The sequence below is a fragment of the Natator depressus genome, chromosome 9 (assembly GCF_965152275.1).
Source record: "Natator depressus isolate rNatDep1 chromosome 9, rNatDep2.hap1, whole genome shotgun sequence".
In the NCBI taxonomy this organism is placed as follows: domain Eukaryota; kingdom Metazoa; phylum Chordata; order Testudines; family Cheloniidae; genus Natator; species Natator depressus.
The window spans coordinates 60,198,662-60,213,131 of record NC_134242.1 but is presented as its reverse complement, the minus strand read 5'-3'; the positions used below and the strand labels follow the sequence as shown (position 1 = coordinate 60,213,131).

The 14,470-nt window shown below is 54.2% G+C and overlaps 1 protein-coding gene across 1 annotated transcript in view; it reads right to left on the bottom strand.

Moving 5' to 3' along the window:
* The window catches only part of SASH3 (SAM and SH3 domain containing 3), a 32,742-nt gene that overhangs the window by 8,767 nt on the left and 9,505 nt on the right, over positions 1 to 14,470 (bottom strand). The window contains exons 2-6 of the mRNA XM_074964349.1: positions 7,330 to 7,425; positions 6,490 to 6,639; positions 4,560 to 4,701; positions 2,386 to 2,549; positions 429 to 635 (exon numbers count right to left, since the gene is read on the bottom strand). Of these exons, the coding sequence (XP_074820450.1) occupies positions 429 to 635; positions 2,386 to 2,549; positions 4,560 to 4,701; positions 6,490 to 6,639; positions 7,330 to 7,425 (759 nt within the window). The remainder of the gene's footprint in view (positions 1 to 428; positions 636 to 2,385; positions 2,550 to 4,559; positions 4,702 to 6,489; positions 6,640 to 7,329; positions 7,426 to 14,470) is intronic.

Sequence of the window (14,470 nt, the reverse complement as noted above, 5' to 3'; positions counted from 1 at the left end):
GAATTCTTTCCTGGGTATCTGGCTGGTGAATCTTGCCCACATGCTCAGGGTTCAACTGATCGCCATATTTGGGGTCAGGAAGGAATTTTCTTCCAGGGCAGAGTGGAAGAGGCCCTGGGGGTTTTTCGCCTTCCTCTGTAGCATGGGGCATGGGTCACTTGCTGGAGGATTCTCTGCACCTTAAAGTCTTTAAACCATGATTTGAGGACTTCAATAGCTCAGAAATAGGTGAGAGGTTTATTACAGGAGTGGGTGGGAGAGATTCTGTGGCCTGCATTGTGCAGGAGGTCAGACTAGATGATCATAATGGTCCCTTTTGACCTTAATATCTATGAGTCTGTCTATGAGTATGGTCACCCTACCGCTGGTGCCTGTCTGTGCAGGTCGCCTGTCCTCCCCTTCCCCAGAGCCCGTGGCCAGGCTCTCACCTCCAGGTTTATGCGCTCCAGCAGCTCGTGTAAGGTCTTGGGCTTGGGCCGCTTGCTCTTGCTCTGCCCCCGGCTTTTGCGGGCTGGCACTGGCTCCTCGGGGATGATGTCCACGTAGATGAACTTGAAGGAGCCCACTCTGTTGTTTAGCACCCCCGTCCAGGTGCCCACGGGGGGCTTCTCTATGATCCCGATGATGTCCCCTTTCTGGGCCAGACACAAAGAGGAATCCCTTTGAGAATCTCTACCCCTGGCAGGTGGGACAGGGCTGCACTTGTCCCACCTGCGCTGTTGTTGCTGGGTCTGTGCCCATGGGCTCCCCTAGCAGTGGCACTGGTAGGAGTTGGGTGGGAGCCTGGCCCCCCACAGGACAGCTGATGTGCTGCGGGGGACAGCCAGGCAAAGGCACTGGCATTTGTTCCCTGGAGCCCGTCTGTAGCCGTTCCCACGGTTGGGGGTGGGTGTCGTCCTCTCTCCTACCCCTGCAGTGAGGAAGGCGAGGGCTGGGGCTGCCTTTGCCAAGCTTTTTTGCCCCACATTTTCCCTACTGGCACCTGCTGGGTCAGCTCCTCTAGTGCCGGATGGGGCTCAGCCAGGTGCTGGCATTTTAGTACCCTACCAGCCAGCTGCTCAGGGGGGTGGGAGCGCCAGGGGAGACCTGAGGAGCTAAGCCAGTGAGAGCACACAGCAGAGACTGAAGCAGAAGAGTCTTGCTGAGGCCCGGTATCCATGGGTGGGAGGTGGCTCTAAGCCTCTTCTCTGCCTCTGGGAGTGAGAGACTGGTTTGGGGCTGCTTGCCCTGATGCCAAGGCTGCAGTGTTCCCAAGAGTCCATGCAGCACCCTGGACTAGGCTGGCCTAGGAACTGGGAGCCCCTGGTTCAATTCCCTGATCTGCCACAGAGGCCCTGTGTGACCTAGGACAGGCCCATTAGCCTCTCTGGGCTTTGATCCCCCCATGTACACTGGGGCTATGGCCCTGCTGCCTGGAGGGTGGGAGGAGAAACCCATGAGGCCTAAACCCATGATGCTCAGGTGCTGTGATGAAAGGGGGCAGAGTAAGGTGTGCCCCTGACCCAGCCCCTCCCCCCTTATTCTGGGCACTGGGAGGAAGGGGGAGAGGCTAGGGTAATTTCAGAGGCTCTGTGCTGCTCTGGGACCCTGTGTGCTTGGGGAGCCAGCTGTTCTCTGACTCCGTTGTGCTGCAGGATTGACATAGCGGGGCCTGGCTGCAGGGCACAGGGCTGGGTGCTGGGGCTGCTGGCCCCAGTCTACAAGGCTGAGCTTTCTATAGCCTGTTAGCCAGTGGTGGTGGCTGGTGGGGCTCTGGACTGGTGGGGGCAGCAGAGCCAGCACCAGAGCCAGCCTCCCAGCAGTGGAGTTCTGCTCTGCCCAGGGAGCTGCCAGGAGGGGCCTGCCACGGGGGACAGCCTGGGCTTGTGCCTTTGTGATGGCTACAGTGGGCCTGGGGGGTGATCCTGCTTGCTGCAATGCAGGCCCCGGTGAGGCTGGAGAAGGCTCTCCTAGAAGCTGGGCCTGTCCAGCCCCTGAGCCATGGGGTGTCTATGCACTGGGCCAGGCCCCGGAGAGCAGCTGAGCCGGGAAGGGGGTGTTAGTCCCAGTTCACGCCGCCTGGCGCCTTGTGGCATGACCTACACCTGTGCAGCATGGGAGTCATGTCTCGCGGGAATGACACACGAAGCACTGCCAAAGGAGTCTTGGGCCCTTCCTGTACTCTGTTTCCATTCGCACAAGGAGAATGGCCAGCTATGGTAAAGGCCCAGCCCCCACCCACTCAGCTGAGCTGCCAGCAAACCCAGTAGCTCCTCAAGCTGAGCCAGGGAGAGCCGGGGGAGAGCTGAGGCCAAGCGCGTGTGGACCCGGTGGTGTGTGTTCAGTAATAGATCGTTCTCTCTGCACCCGCCTTCCTCCTGCCCCAGCCGGTCAGGCCTTACTCACCCGCAGCTTCAACGAGTCCCTGTCGTAGGGGCTGGGTGTGAAGTCCGTATGGACCCGGGCTCTCCCGCAGAAAGGACCGCTGTAGGGCAGGCTGGGCTCCTCCAGCCTCATGCTGTCGCGGTTGCTGCCTGTGGTGCAGGGGCTGGTGCAGCCCAATTCACTTCCTGCAGCAGGGGCAAGATGTCAGCCTCTCCCGCTGTGCCAGCCAGGCCAGGGGTTTTGCTTCCCTTTCCTGAGAGCTGGCCCCACCCAAGGGCAGCCTGTGACTGGGTAAGTGACTGTGCCTCTGTCCTTTGCATTGGGCTGAGGAGTTTGTTTCCGCTGCGCCTGCCACAACCCTCCAGCTGCCAACGAGCAAGAGCCCCAGTGACACGTGTGAGATCCGCACCTAACACAGGCTCAGGGGTGCCCCTCCCCCACGGTGGGCAGAGCTGGCTCCCCCTGCTCCGCAGGGGACCGTCACCGCCGGGGCACTGCTGCTGCCTGTTCTCTGCACTGTGAAGGAACGCGCAGCTACTTCTCGCCACACCGGGTCAGGAGGCAGGACGAGGCTGCTGAGGGCCTGAGGTGAGGTTCTGCTGCCCGACATCTCCCCCACAACCCCATGAACAGTGTGTAGGGCACGTAGGGTAGCCAACTTTCTAATCGCACAAAACCGAACACCCTGCCCCTTCTCTGAAGCCCCGCCCCTTCTCCGAGGCCCCCTCCTTCCGTCGCTAGCTCCATCCCCCTCCTTCCATCGCTCGCTCTTCCCCACCCTCGCTCACTTTCACCAGGCTGGGGTAGGGGGTTGAGGTGCAGGATGGGGTAAGAGCTTTGAGCTGGGGGGTGGGCTCTGGGGTGGGGCTAGGGATGAAGGGTTTGGGGTGGGGGAGGGGGCTCCAGGCTGGGGCAGGGGGTTGGGGTTGGGGGTGAGGGCTTTGCCTGGAGGTGGGGCCGGGGATGAGGGGTTTGGGGTGCGGGAGGGGGCTCCGGGCTCCAGGCTGGGCCAGGGGTTTGGAATGCGGAGGAGGGTGAGGGCTCCAGCTGGGGATGTGGGCTCTGGGGTGGGGTGGGGTAGGGTGGGGGATGAGGGGTTTGGAGTGTGGGAGGGGACTCTGGGCTGGGGCAGGGGGTTGGGGTACAGGAAGGGATGCGGGGTCCCGGCAGCGCTTACTGTGGCTCTGAGGAAATGCTCACCAGGTCCCTGCAGCCTCTAGGCACATGGGCAGCCAGTCAGCTTTGCCTTTGCTCCTGCAGGCGCCATCCCCCGCAGCTCCGACTGGAGCCACGAGAGTCCCTTTTCAACCGGGCGTTCTGGTTGAAACCAGACACCTGGCAACCCAAAGTGCATGTACACGTGCTGCATTTACAAACCCGTGCCACCAAGTCTGAGCCCGGCTCTGCACACAGCTCTAAGGCCACCTGTTTGCATGGACGGGTGCCGGCTGCAGCCAGGGCGCTGCAGCCTGGCGGTGGTGAGGGAGCCGCAAGGTCTAAATGCGAGCCTGAGCGTGTGGCTCTGAGCCTGGTTACAGCAGGTTAAACGCATGGGAGATGCACTCTGTCCAGATGAACTGAGCCAGCCCCAAGCCCCTGCAGCCATGGTAGTGTGAAGGTGGCTTCTCCCACCTTCGCCTGGGGCATCTCCCTGGCCAGGGCTCTGCCCCAAGGAGGCTGAGGCCAAAGTGTGGCAGAGGTGCTGGCAATCACCGAAGCCCTGTCGGCCCTTGTGCCGCACTGTCCCTGGGGCAGGCAGCAGGTAGGGTGACCAGACAGCAAAATGTGAAAGATCGGGACAGAGGGTGAGGGGTAATAGGAGCCTATATAAGAAAAAGACCCAAAAATCTGGACTGTCCCTATAAAATCAGGACATCTGGTCATCCTAGCAGCAGGGGCCTGGGGCTGCCCTCTGAGCTGGCAGGGAAAGGGGGGAAGAACAGTCAAGAGGATTCACGCCTCCTGGGTTGGGAGCACAGTCAAGTGGCAACGCCAGAGGGTGACAGGGTGCTGTGTCCATGTGGGCTAGGCTGACACTGCTCCAGCCTCTGCCCTTCCTGCTGGGGGTGGGCCCTCTCCTGTCTCCAGAGGTGCCTGGAGAGAGCTGGCCCTGGGAGGGGAGCTGGGAGGATGGTGGCATGTGAAAATGCCCCTCCCCGCCCGCTCCCACTGAGCAGCACGGCCCCTGCGCTCACCACTGGATGTCTGGCGGCTGAGCGGCATGTGCACGTCCTCTTCCAGCTCCACGTACGACAAGGGCATCTTCTCGAGGCTTGGCTCCTCCAGGCTGCTGTCCAGAAACATGGGGGACATGGACCCCTCCTCCCCCAGTTCTCCCTGCAGGCAGAGGCCAAGGCAATTAGTGCAGGCTGGGGCAGAGGGGCTGCAAGGCTGCAGCATGGCTGTGTCAGAGGGGCTGGTACTCAGACAGTCACAAAAGCAATGTAACAAGGGCCTGAGCTTGGCTGTCTGTGTCCAGTGGGCACAGATGCTGGGTGCCGCCTTGAGCACATGGGTTAGCTGCTACAGAAAGGAGCAATGGGAGAGCTCCAAGCATGATCACCATCTGGAATCCACAGACCTGGGACTCCTGGGTCTGAAAACTGGGTCCAGGTATATCAGAGGGGGGTTCTCCTGGCAGCAAGTGATGCTGAGTGGTGGAGTAAAGAGGGGCCAGGGGCTCACTTTCCTGTTTCACTTGCTTGGAGGGGGGGGTCTAGGTCAGTGGATGGGAAGTGTCCACCTAGAGCTGTCAGCTCCCCTTCCCCGCCTTCTCGTCTAGTCATTCCATTTCCTCTGCCTTTGTTCGGATTGCTGTGGCCTGGCTGCTTCACACTGTCCACCCAGCCTTCAGTGGACACGTGCCAGTCATGCGGGAGATGAAGAGTGCTGGGGTAAGTTTAAAATCACTTTGCTACAGAAGTTTGAGCTCACCCTTGTTGCTTATGGAAAGGGACAGCGAGGGGCTCAGAGAAGGCCTGATAAGAACTAGTCTAAAGTTGCAATGAGCTGGGCGAGTATCTCAGGGTGGGGATGGCTGGTATGGGGAGTGCACGCTCCAGGATGTAGAGACTGCTCTCAGAGTTGGAAGAATGGCTTAGCGAGCGGAACCCCAACCTGATCCAAAGCTGGGCACAGAGCTGCAGGAAGCCAGCCCGGGGCAGAGGACAAAGGTAAAAAGGGGCTGGCATGAAACAAGCTCCAGAGGTGGGGGCAGAGGTTCCCACCCCACATGGGGAACCTGCTAACCCTAAGCCAGTCAGGCGAGCCAGAGGAGGGGAGGGGGGAAAGCCAGCTCATCTGACGGGTGCTTGTCCAGTGAAGGGTGGCAAGCAGCAGAACCTGAGTGATCAAATAAACTGTTGCACTCTCTCTGGAAGGGGAGAGTCAGACCCCGGGAACAGCTACCCCGTTGCCATGCAGCCACCAGCCCGTGCCCTGCCTCAGAGGAGCTGGTGGGGTGAATGAATGGGACACTGGTTCAGGAATGGTGAGATACAGGCTGGCTGGAGCACCCTCTGCCCCAACTACAGGATAACTGTGTAGCCTGAGCCAGCGGGGAGTCCCCCGCCCACCACCACCTGCATTCGGGTGCTATTTGTTCTCATGCACCAGGGCAGGGCAGGCGTTTATTTCCATATGCCTGCACTAGAGGCATAACTAAGAGAGGAACCCCACCCCGCAGGGGTTTAGAGGTCAGACAGGCAAGAACGTTCATACTCAAGTCTCGCTCAGGATCCCACAATTCCTAAAAGGAGCAGCAGTGAAAGTGTTGCCATCACACTGTCACCGGTAGGCACCAGAGTTAACTACCCTTGGGGAGGGAGTTGCTGGGTGGGCTGCCCCCCCCTGCAGGCTCAGGCAGGCCCTAGCGCATCAGGTCATGTTCACAAGATTTTCTTTGCAATCAGAAGGGCTGGGAACTCTGCTTTGGGAAATGAAAACCTCGATTGTACAGGAGCCACCAGGGAAGAGCTGGGCTGGCAGCCAAGCTGGCACCAGCTCCATCTTAGCTCGCTCTGGGCACTGGTCCTTTCTGTTCTGTGGATTCTCTGAGTTCCAGGCCTTTGTCCTGTGCTGACACCCTGGGATCTGAGCACAGAGACTTGGCACCCTGCTCCTTACCTTCCCCTCGGCCAGCGCCTTCACCACCATCTTGCCCATCTTCCTGTTCATGGTGCGGGAGATGACGGCTCTCCACTTCTTGCCCAGCTTCATGCCACTGCTTTTCCCAGTGTCATCAGGAGGTGCAATGGCTGGGTCATCCTCAGGAATCTGCAGGTACAGTCACAGCCAGTTGGAAGTGTGGGGGGGGACAGAGCCAGAGAAGCAAGTGCCCTGCACTTCTCTCTGCCCCTCAAACCAAGGGAGGATGAGCCAGCTGGGCTGCCGCATGGGGGTTGGGAAGATGCCCTGAGCAGAACTCTCTGCAGGGAAACCGCAGTTGCCCCACACGGGCGAGCCCAAGCACTTGATTGTGGGGAAGAGGCATGTCTTCGGTGAACACCAGGAGTCCACCTGTGCCACACACTGTCCCTGTGTTGAGCTGAGAGATGATGGGGGTGCGCCGGCAGGTGAGTGCCAGCCTGGGGAACAGTGCCACGCAGAGAGCAGTCAGTGTCATGGGCACCTCCGACTCTTCTGAGAAGCTGTCTACCTAGAACAGGGGTGCAGTGTATGGACCATACACATCTGAGTGTGGAGCGGTGGGTGGAGCTGGGGCTGTAGGAGCCCAAGGGGCGAGTGGGTTGTGGGTGGGGTGAGGCCGGACTGGGGCTATATGGGCCTGGGTCAGGCACAGACTGATGTGGAGCTGGGACTGGGCAGGAGCTAGTCCCCCTGTGTGAGTGGGGCTAAAGGGGTTTCCCTGAGGGCAGGGAGTGGGCACGCCGTATGGCTAGGGTGGGAGCAGCAGCCCGTGAGTGCAGTCAGTTGCTCCCTGCGGTGCAGTGTGCAGATACTCACGTTCTCCTCCAGGTTAAACTCCTTCTCGCTCACCACGGGGGAGCTGGGCTTGGACTTGGCGAAATCCTTAAAGCTGCTGGAGCGCTGCAGGGAGAGCTGTGGGGAAGCAGGGACAGCATGAGCCAGCAAGCCCCATCCCACTGAGAGCCGCCTGCTGGCTAGGGCCCGCCCGCCCTGGCATGACACTGGGCAGGGGCCTCCCCCTCCTTTACACTCTGCCCTTTCTCTGGAGCCTGGCCCCCAGCACAGGGCAGGAACAGACCAGAGCTCAGCAGATCTGTCCCCATCATGCAAGGCCCTTTCCCACCTCTGGCATGTCGTCCCTCCCCTTCCTGGTCCCACCCTGGCTGGAGGGCTTTCCCTTCCCGCAGGAACTGCTCAGACATGGGGGTAGCAGGGCCATAATTGGCTGGTCTGACTGGTACCAGATTCAACCTGGCCTCAGCGCTCCCTTTATTGGAGGGCAGAGGCACTGTCTTCCAGGCCAGCCCGCAAGGCGCGGCCAGGTGCAGCGGTAGTGTGCTCAGATACGGCATGTGCCATGGTGCCACCTCGTGGCTGCACAGTACAATACAGTTAATGTCAATTCTGCTGTCCCTTCAGCCTCAGCCTCTCTACCCTGGCTGATCACTGCTTCCCAGCTGTGACCGCTAGGCCAGACTGCTTATACCTGGTCCCTTACACACTGGGGCAGTCACAAGTTACTGGAGCTGTGTTGTAGCTCTGTATTTTCAACAGGTATCACTGGTGTGGTATGTCCTGCAGAATGTGTGCTCAAGAGCTGGTTTACATGTCAACTCCAGGGCATGCTCTGAGTCACATCTACCAGACAAGGCAGAGGATCAATCTGTGATGTGTCACTTCAAGTCTCCATCAATTATTATAGGTGTTTCTTTATGGAGATTTTTTTCTCCCATGTGAAAACTGAGCTGTAGGGTGTGACTATGTGTGCCCATTTGATCACCCTATTCCTTAGGAATGTTTGTCTGTAGATTGGACTTTAAGAAGTCCAGGCTAGGGCATAAATTATGCCCCATAAACAACATTGCTGATGTCTGATTTTAACAGCATCAGCTGCGTTCCTACAGAACAACAGGAAATTCATAATCTTTGTTTTGTCAGCGACCTTTATACAGGGGCATAGCATGACGCAGTTATTTGAGTGTCTGGATAAACCTTCCCACTAACCCGTTTATGGCAGGATGGTGATGAATTGATGTGACAAGTCTGATACCATTTCTTTGGGGGGAAAAACTCAAACTCTGTCTATGAACTGAGTTCTGTTGTCAGTTACAAACTGCTTGGGAACTCCTGTAGCTGAAAACAAGAGTTTTAACACGTCCACCATCTGTGCTGAACTACTTGGATTCATACAGGATATGTCTGGCCATTTAGGATGGGCATCTTTACTGCAATCACTGCAAAAGGATCTTGAAGACAGTGGGAATGAAAATGTTAAGATGGATGCTTGGAATTTACAAGGATGGTGTGTTTGGAACGAACTAATTACTGCACTCAATGTGCAGTGGCAGTCAAAAAGGCGAACAGAAAGTTGGGAATCATTAAGAAAGGGATAGATAATAATACAGAAAATATCATATTGCCTCTATATAAATCCATGGTATGCCCACACCTTGAATACTGCGTGCAGATGTGGTCGCCCTATCTCAAAAAAGATATATTGGAATTGGAAAAGAGCAACAAAATATTTAGGGGTATGGAGCATCTGCCATATGAGGAGAGATTAATAAGACTGGGACTTTTTAGCTTGGAAAAAAGATGACTAAGGGGGGATATGATAGAGGTCTATAAAATCATGAGTGGTGTGGAGAAAGTAAATAAGGAAGTGTTATTTACTCCTTATAATACAAGAACTAGGGGTCACCAAATGAAATTAATAGGCAGCAGGTTTAAAACAAAAAAAAGGAAGTATTTTTTCACACAATGCAGTCAACCTGTGGAACTCATTGCCAGCGGATATTGTGAAGGCCAAGACTATAACAGTGTTCAAAAAAGAACTAGATAAATTCATGGAAGATAGGTCTATCAATGGCTATTAGCCAGGATGGGCAGGGATGGTGTCCCTAGCCTCTGTTTGCCAGAAGCTGGGAATGGGTGACAGGGGTGATCACTTGATGATTACCGGTTCAGTTCATTCCCTCTGGGGCACTTGGCATTGGCCACTGTCAGAAGACAGGATACTGGACTAGATGGACCTTTGGTCTGACACAGTATGGCTGTTCTTATGTAATTAGGGGAAGTGTGAAGGTGATCCCAGTTATAGAAAAGCTGAGGGAATCCAGACTTAGGTGGTTTGGGCATGTGACAAGAAGAATATATAGGAAACAGGGTATTAAACTGAGAAGTGGAGGTTGGAGAAGGGTTGAAAGACCCAAGACTAGATGGATGAACATTCTACAAAATGATTTGATTAACGGTGGAGTTTCCGAGGAACTGCTTCAAGGCAGGCTGAAATAGAGAAGAAGGATCAAAGAACTGACCCCATATAGAAAGAACTAAGGTTAGAAGATGACGTGATTTACTGCAATCGCAAACGTATGCTCTATAAGTGATCCAGCATAGTCAACATGGAATCACTGCCATGGCATAGCTGACGACTTCCAAGGATGCAATGGAGCATGTTTAGACATCTCGCCGTGTTGCCATTTCCTCTTTCTGTGCATCAATTCCCAGCCACCACACACTCCTGGCCAAGACTCTCCTTACAGTCCTAAATGGCCTCGTGTAATTCTTGGAATACACAGGCTGTCAAGGTCCCTCCCCCACTCTGAACTCTAGGGTACAGATGTGGGGACCTGCATGAAAAACCTCCTAAGCTTATCTTTACCAGCTTAGGTCAAAACTTCCCCAAGGTACAAAATATTCCACCCTTTTGTCCTTGGATTGGCCGCTACCACCACCAAACAAATACTGGTTACTGGGGAAGAGCTGTTTGGACACGTCTTTCCCCCCAAAATACTTCCCAAAAACCTTGCACCCCACTTCCTGGACAAGGTTTGGTAAAAAGCCTCACCAATTTGCCTAGGTGACTACAGACCCAGACCCTTGGATCTTAAGAACAATGAACAATCCTCCCAACACTTGCACCCCCCCCTTTCCAGGGAAATGTTGGATAAAAAGCCTCACCAATTTGCATAGGTGACCACAGACCCAAACCCTTGGATCTGAGAACAATGAAAAAGCATTCAGTTTTCTTACAAAAAGACTTTTAATAGAAATAGAAGTAAATAGAAATAAAAAAAAAATCCCCCCTGTAAAGTCAGGATGGTAGATACCTCACAGGGTAATTAGATTCAAAACATAGAGAACCCCTCTAGGCAAAAACCTTAAGTTACAAAAAAGATACACAGACAGAAATAGTTATTCTATTCAGCACAATTCTTTTCTCAGCCATTTAAAGAAATCATAATCTAACACGTACCTAGCTAGATTACTTACTAAAAGTTCTAAGGCTTCATTCCTGGTCTATCCCCGGCAAAGACAAAATATAGACAGACACACATACACTTTGTTTCTCTCCCTCCTCCCAGCTTTTGAAAGTATCTTGTCTCCTCATTGGTCATTTTGGTCAGGTGCCAGCGAGGTTACCTTTAGCTTCTTAACCCTTTACAGGTGAGAGGAGATTTCCTCTGGCCAGGAGGGATTTTAAAGGGGTTTACCCTTCCCTTTATATTTATGACACAGGCCCTGAGCTTTGTAGGAATAACACTCTGGTGCCACACATTAGGCAACCTTGAGATACCCTTAACTGTTCCCTGCGAGCAAAGAAAGCTGGACACAGATGTTTTTGTGCATGAGTCCATCTACCCATTGTAATGTCAGACACTTTCCTGCTGTACCCTGGCATTTGTTGCAGGCAAGGTTTCACTTTGTGCTATATAGAACATACCAACTGTCTGGTTCAGTTCGTTATCCCTACCTGCAACTTCCAATGGCCAGTGTGAACCACAGTCGCTGAGTTTTTTTTCACCAGTGGATGCTGTGCCCCCTCGCCAACCCGAGACCCCGCTCCGCCCCCTCCATTGAGGCCCTGCTCTCGCTCTGCCTCTTCCCGCCCCTGCTCCGCCCCCTCTGATCTTCTCTCAAATGAGAAATCCCTTCTCCTCTTTTGTGTAGGGAAGCGTCACCAGCTGATTTTACAGGCAACGATGCACACCACTATGGAAGGGCCCTTTGGATACTAAAAGCTTTATGGCCTCATCAAAAGCTGTGGGGCAGTCTGGGGACCAGCACCTTCTCTGTCCATTGTGTCAGAGTGCACTTAGGGGTTGTTGCTCTGTCAGGCATACAGCGCAGGACCTCCTCCTAAACTCGGCAGTTTAGCGGATGCTGTTTACAGTAAGCTGTTACCTTCACTTTAATAACATCCAAGAAATGAGGATTTCCCCCTGTGTGTTTTTAGTAGCACCGAGATTTCCTACAACTTCACCTCTTTAAATTGTCACTAATAATCCTGCTCTAAAATTAGACACCGCAGACCCCTGTACCAAGCTCCATTTCGAGTCCTATTCCTTCCACTTGTAAAGGAATCTATCCGTTATGGTCTTCCACATTTAACAGCTGTAGTGATGCTATAGCGTTCTCACTGGACTCCAGGCGGTCATTTGCAAACTGATGAATGTTCAAGTCTCTGGCATGGCCCTCAGGAGGGAGCTGTTGTGTTGACCTGCATATTTTCTCTGTGGAGCCCAATTTGTTGCAGTTTTTGCAAGGTTTGTTCTTGACCCAACAGTCACTGAAAGACTCTTTCACGCAAAGAAATAATAGGGTCTGGGTGCTCTTCAGGTTGTACGTCCTCCTTGTCCCCCACTTTAGTTGCTGCATAGATGATATGAGGCTGTAGCAGCTTCTTGGCATCCTTGTAGCTGTGCCCATTCATACAGTAACTTTTACTGCAGGTTTTAGCGTCAATTCAGTCTCCGTCAATAGCTGTTCTCAGATTGCTTCATTGTGCATCCCACACACTAGCCAGCCCCTTAATGCATCATTGAAACTCGCTCCAAAGCAGCAATGCTGTTAATAGCCTTTATTCAGCCACGGAATCTGGAATTATTTCCTTCCCCTTTTGATTCTGTTAATAAAAGCAGAGACACTCTGCAATGCCCAGTGGCTTTGGGGAACGGGGGATCTTGTAGAATCTCAACCACTGCTTTGGCTGCAGGCTTAAGCAGAGCTGTTAGGCTATGCAGCATGTGATATGTTTTGGCCCCATTGCACTCAGTGAAACCCCCACCTTGTTTCATCAGTTATCCCATGAGCTATGCTAGGCTGTTCCAATCTCTCATTATAGGTGGACCAGGACTTTGCTGAGCTCCCAAACAAGTCAATTTTCCCCAAATAGCCTTTAACCCCTAAATGAGCCGGTCACTCACAGTCACAGTAGCTGCAATTTCACTGTCACTCAGCCCCTAGTGCCCTGTGTTCCTGGATTAGGGTCCCATCCTCACCACCAGTCATTGCGGGTTGTGCTCTTTATACAACATTGGTCATAAGAACGAGCCAGCTGGGCATGGTGGGCTCCAAATGGCCACACCATGCCAGGCCTCCCTACACACGCCTCGCAGCTCTGGCTGGTGACTGGCAGTTTCAAGAACATAGCAACAGTAGAGAGCAAAAACTATTTAAAGGGGTATGACCCTATTCCCATATGCTCCATTAGCCTTCTTGGTTATAGAGAAAAGCTTGAAAACATGATTCCCAAAGGCCCACAAACCAGAAAGGGAAAACCACAGACATACACGTCATAATTTTTTAAAAGTGTCAGGATTTTTAAGCCTATCTCATGATTTTGGGGTCTTGCCCCCTGATTTGGAATGCGTGGGGTTGGCAGCACTGCAACGGCTGTACCTGCAAAGTGACACTGGATTGCCAAGGGAGTTCTTGTTCTCTAGCGCATTGTATGCGAGCCCCGCACTGTACTGAACCCACCTGGCAGAACAGACTGTGGGAATGGCAGGGGAAGGCACATCCATGGGGAGAAAGGGAGGGCTGGGCTGACTCCGGTGTCAGGCCACGTCTCTGCACGACAACAGAGTATGGAAGGCTGTCCGCAGGGGAACACAGTGATTTTGTTCAGATTCAGCACAGGGAAAGGGCTGGTCACAAACGCAAGCACTTCCAAAGAGGCTGGTGCAACAGCTGCTGCCTTAGGCCCGTCCCACTTGCTGTCACTTCCGCAGGCAGGGACCCCGGGGACCCCGTGGAAATCCTGGCCGCAGGGTGGTTGCCTTCACAAACCACAGGTTCGTGTGGTGCCAGCGCAGTCAGTCAGTTGGTTGCTGTAAGCCCACACTTACTGGTCTCACCCCTTGGACAATATCTGCACTGGTGATCTACAATGCCCAAAGCTGCCTGATCTGTCCTGATGTTCCGCGATCCTGCCTGTTTGGGAGCACCTGGGAAAGCCAATCTGCTGGGCTGTCCCCTCCAAGGGCTGGCTGCTGCGATCAAAAAGCCCACAATCCTGGCAGCCGGCAATAAAGGGCTTCGGTCCCCGGCAGGTGTGAGCAAAGGTCCTTGTTCCCTTCTGTAATGTGTATGTACCGGAAAACAAGACTTTGCCAGCATGTATGAGGGGCGGGAGGTGAGCCTGGAGTGACGATCCTGGCTGTATAGTGAGCCTCCTGGCTGACAGCTGTGCTGTAACCCCTGGGTTTGCTCAGCCCATGGAGCATACCCAGCAGTTCTCGCTGAACTTTGCTCCTGCAGGGAGGTAGTGAAGACAGCCTGGAGGCCATGGGTTTCAGATCCCTCACCACTACAGTGCCTCTTCGTGGCAGGGCATTGTGTAGCAGTTCTCTCCCTACCTAACGCCTCCCTGCAGACAGCTGCCCTGGTCCTCTGATACTCTGCCTCTTCCTGCCACTCAGCTCTCCGGCCAGGTCACAATTCAGTCCTCTCCTTCTAGAGTAACAGAAAGTCCAACAGTCTAATGTCCTCACTGAAGGGTCTTTGGCTTACTCTGGGTTGCGTGGTGCTCACAACCTTCGCCACGGTTTATCCCTTCTCAGGACTCCCAAGGCTCTCCTCTGGGTCGCCTAATGAAAATCCCGAACTAAACATACAGATACAAACCAATTTCAGCCCTCCTGGGCCTTGTCTCCCTCTCTGCTGCGCCATT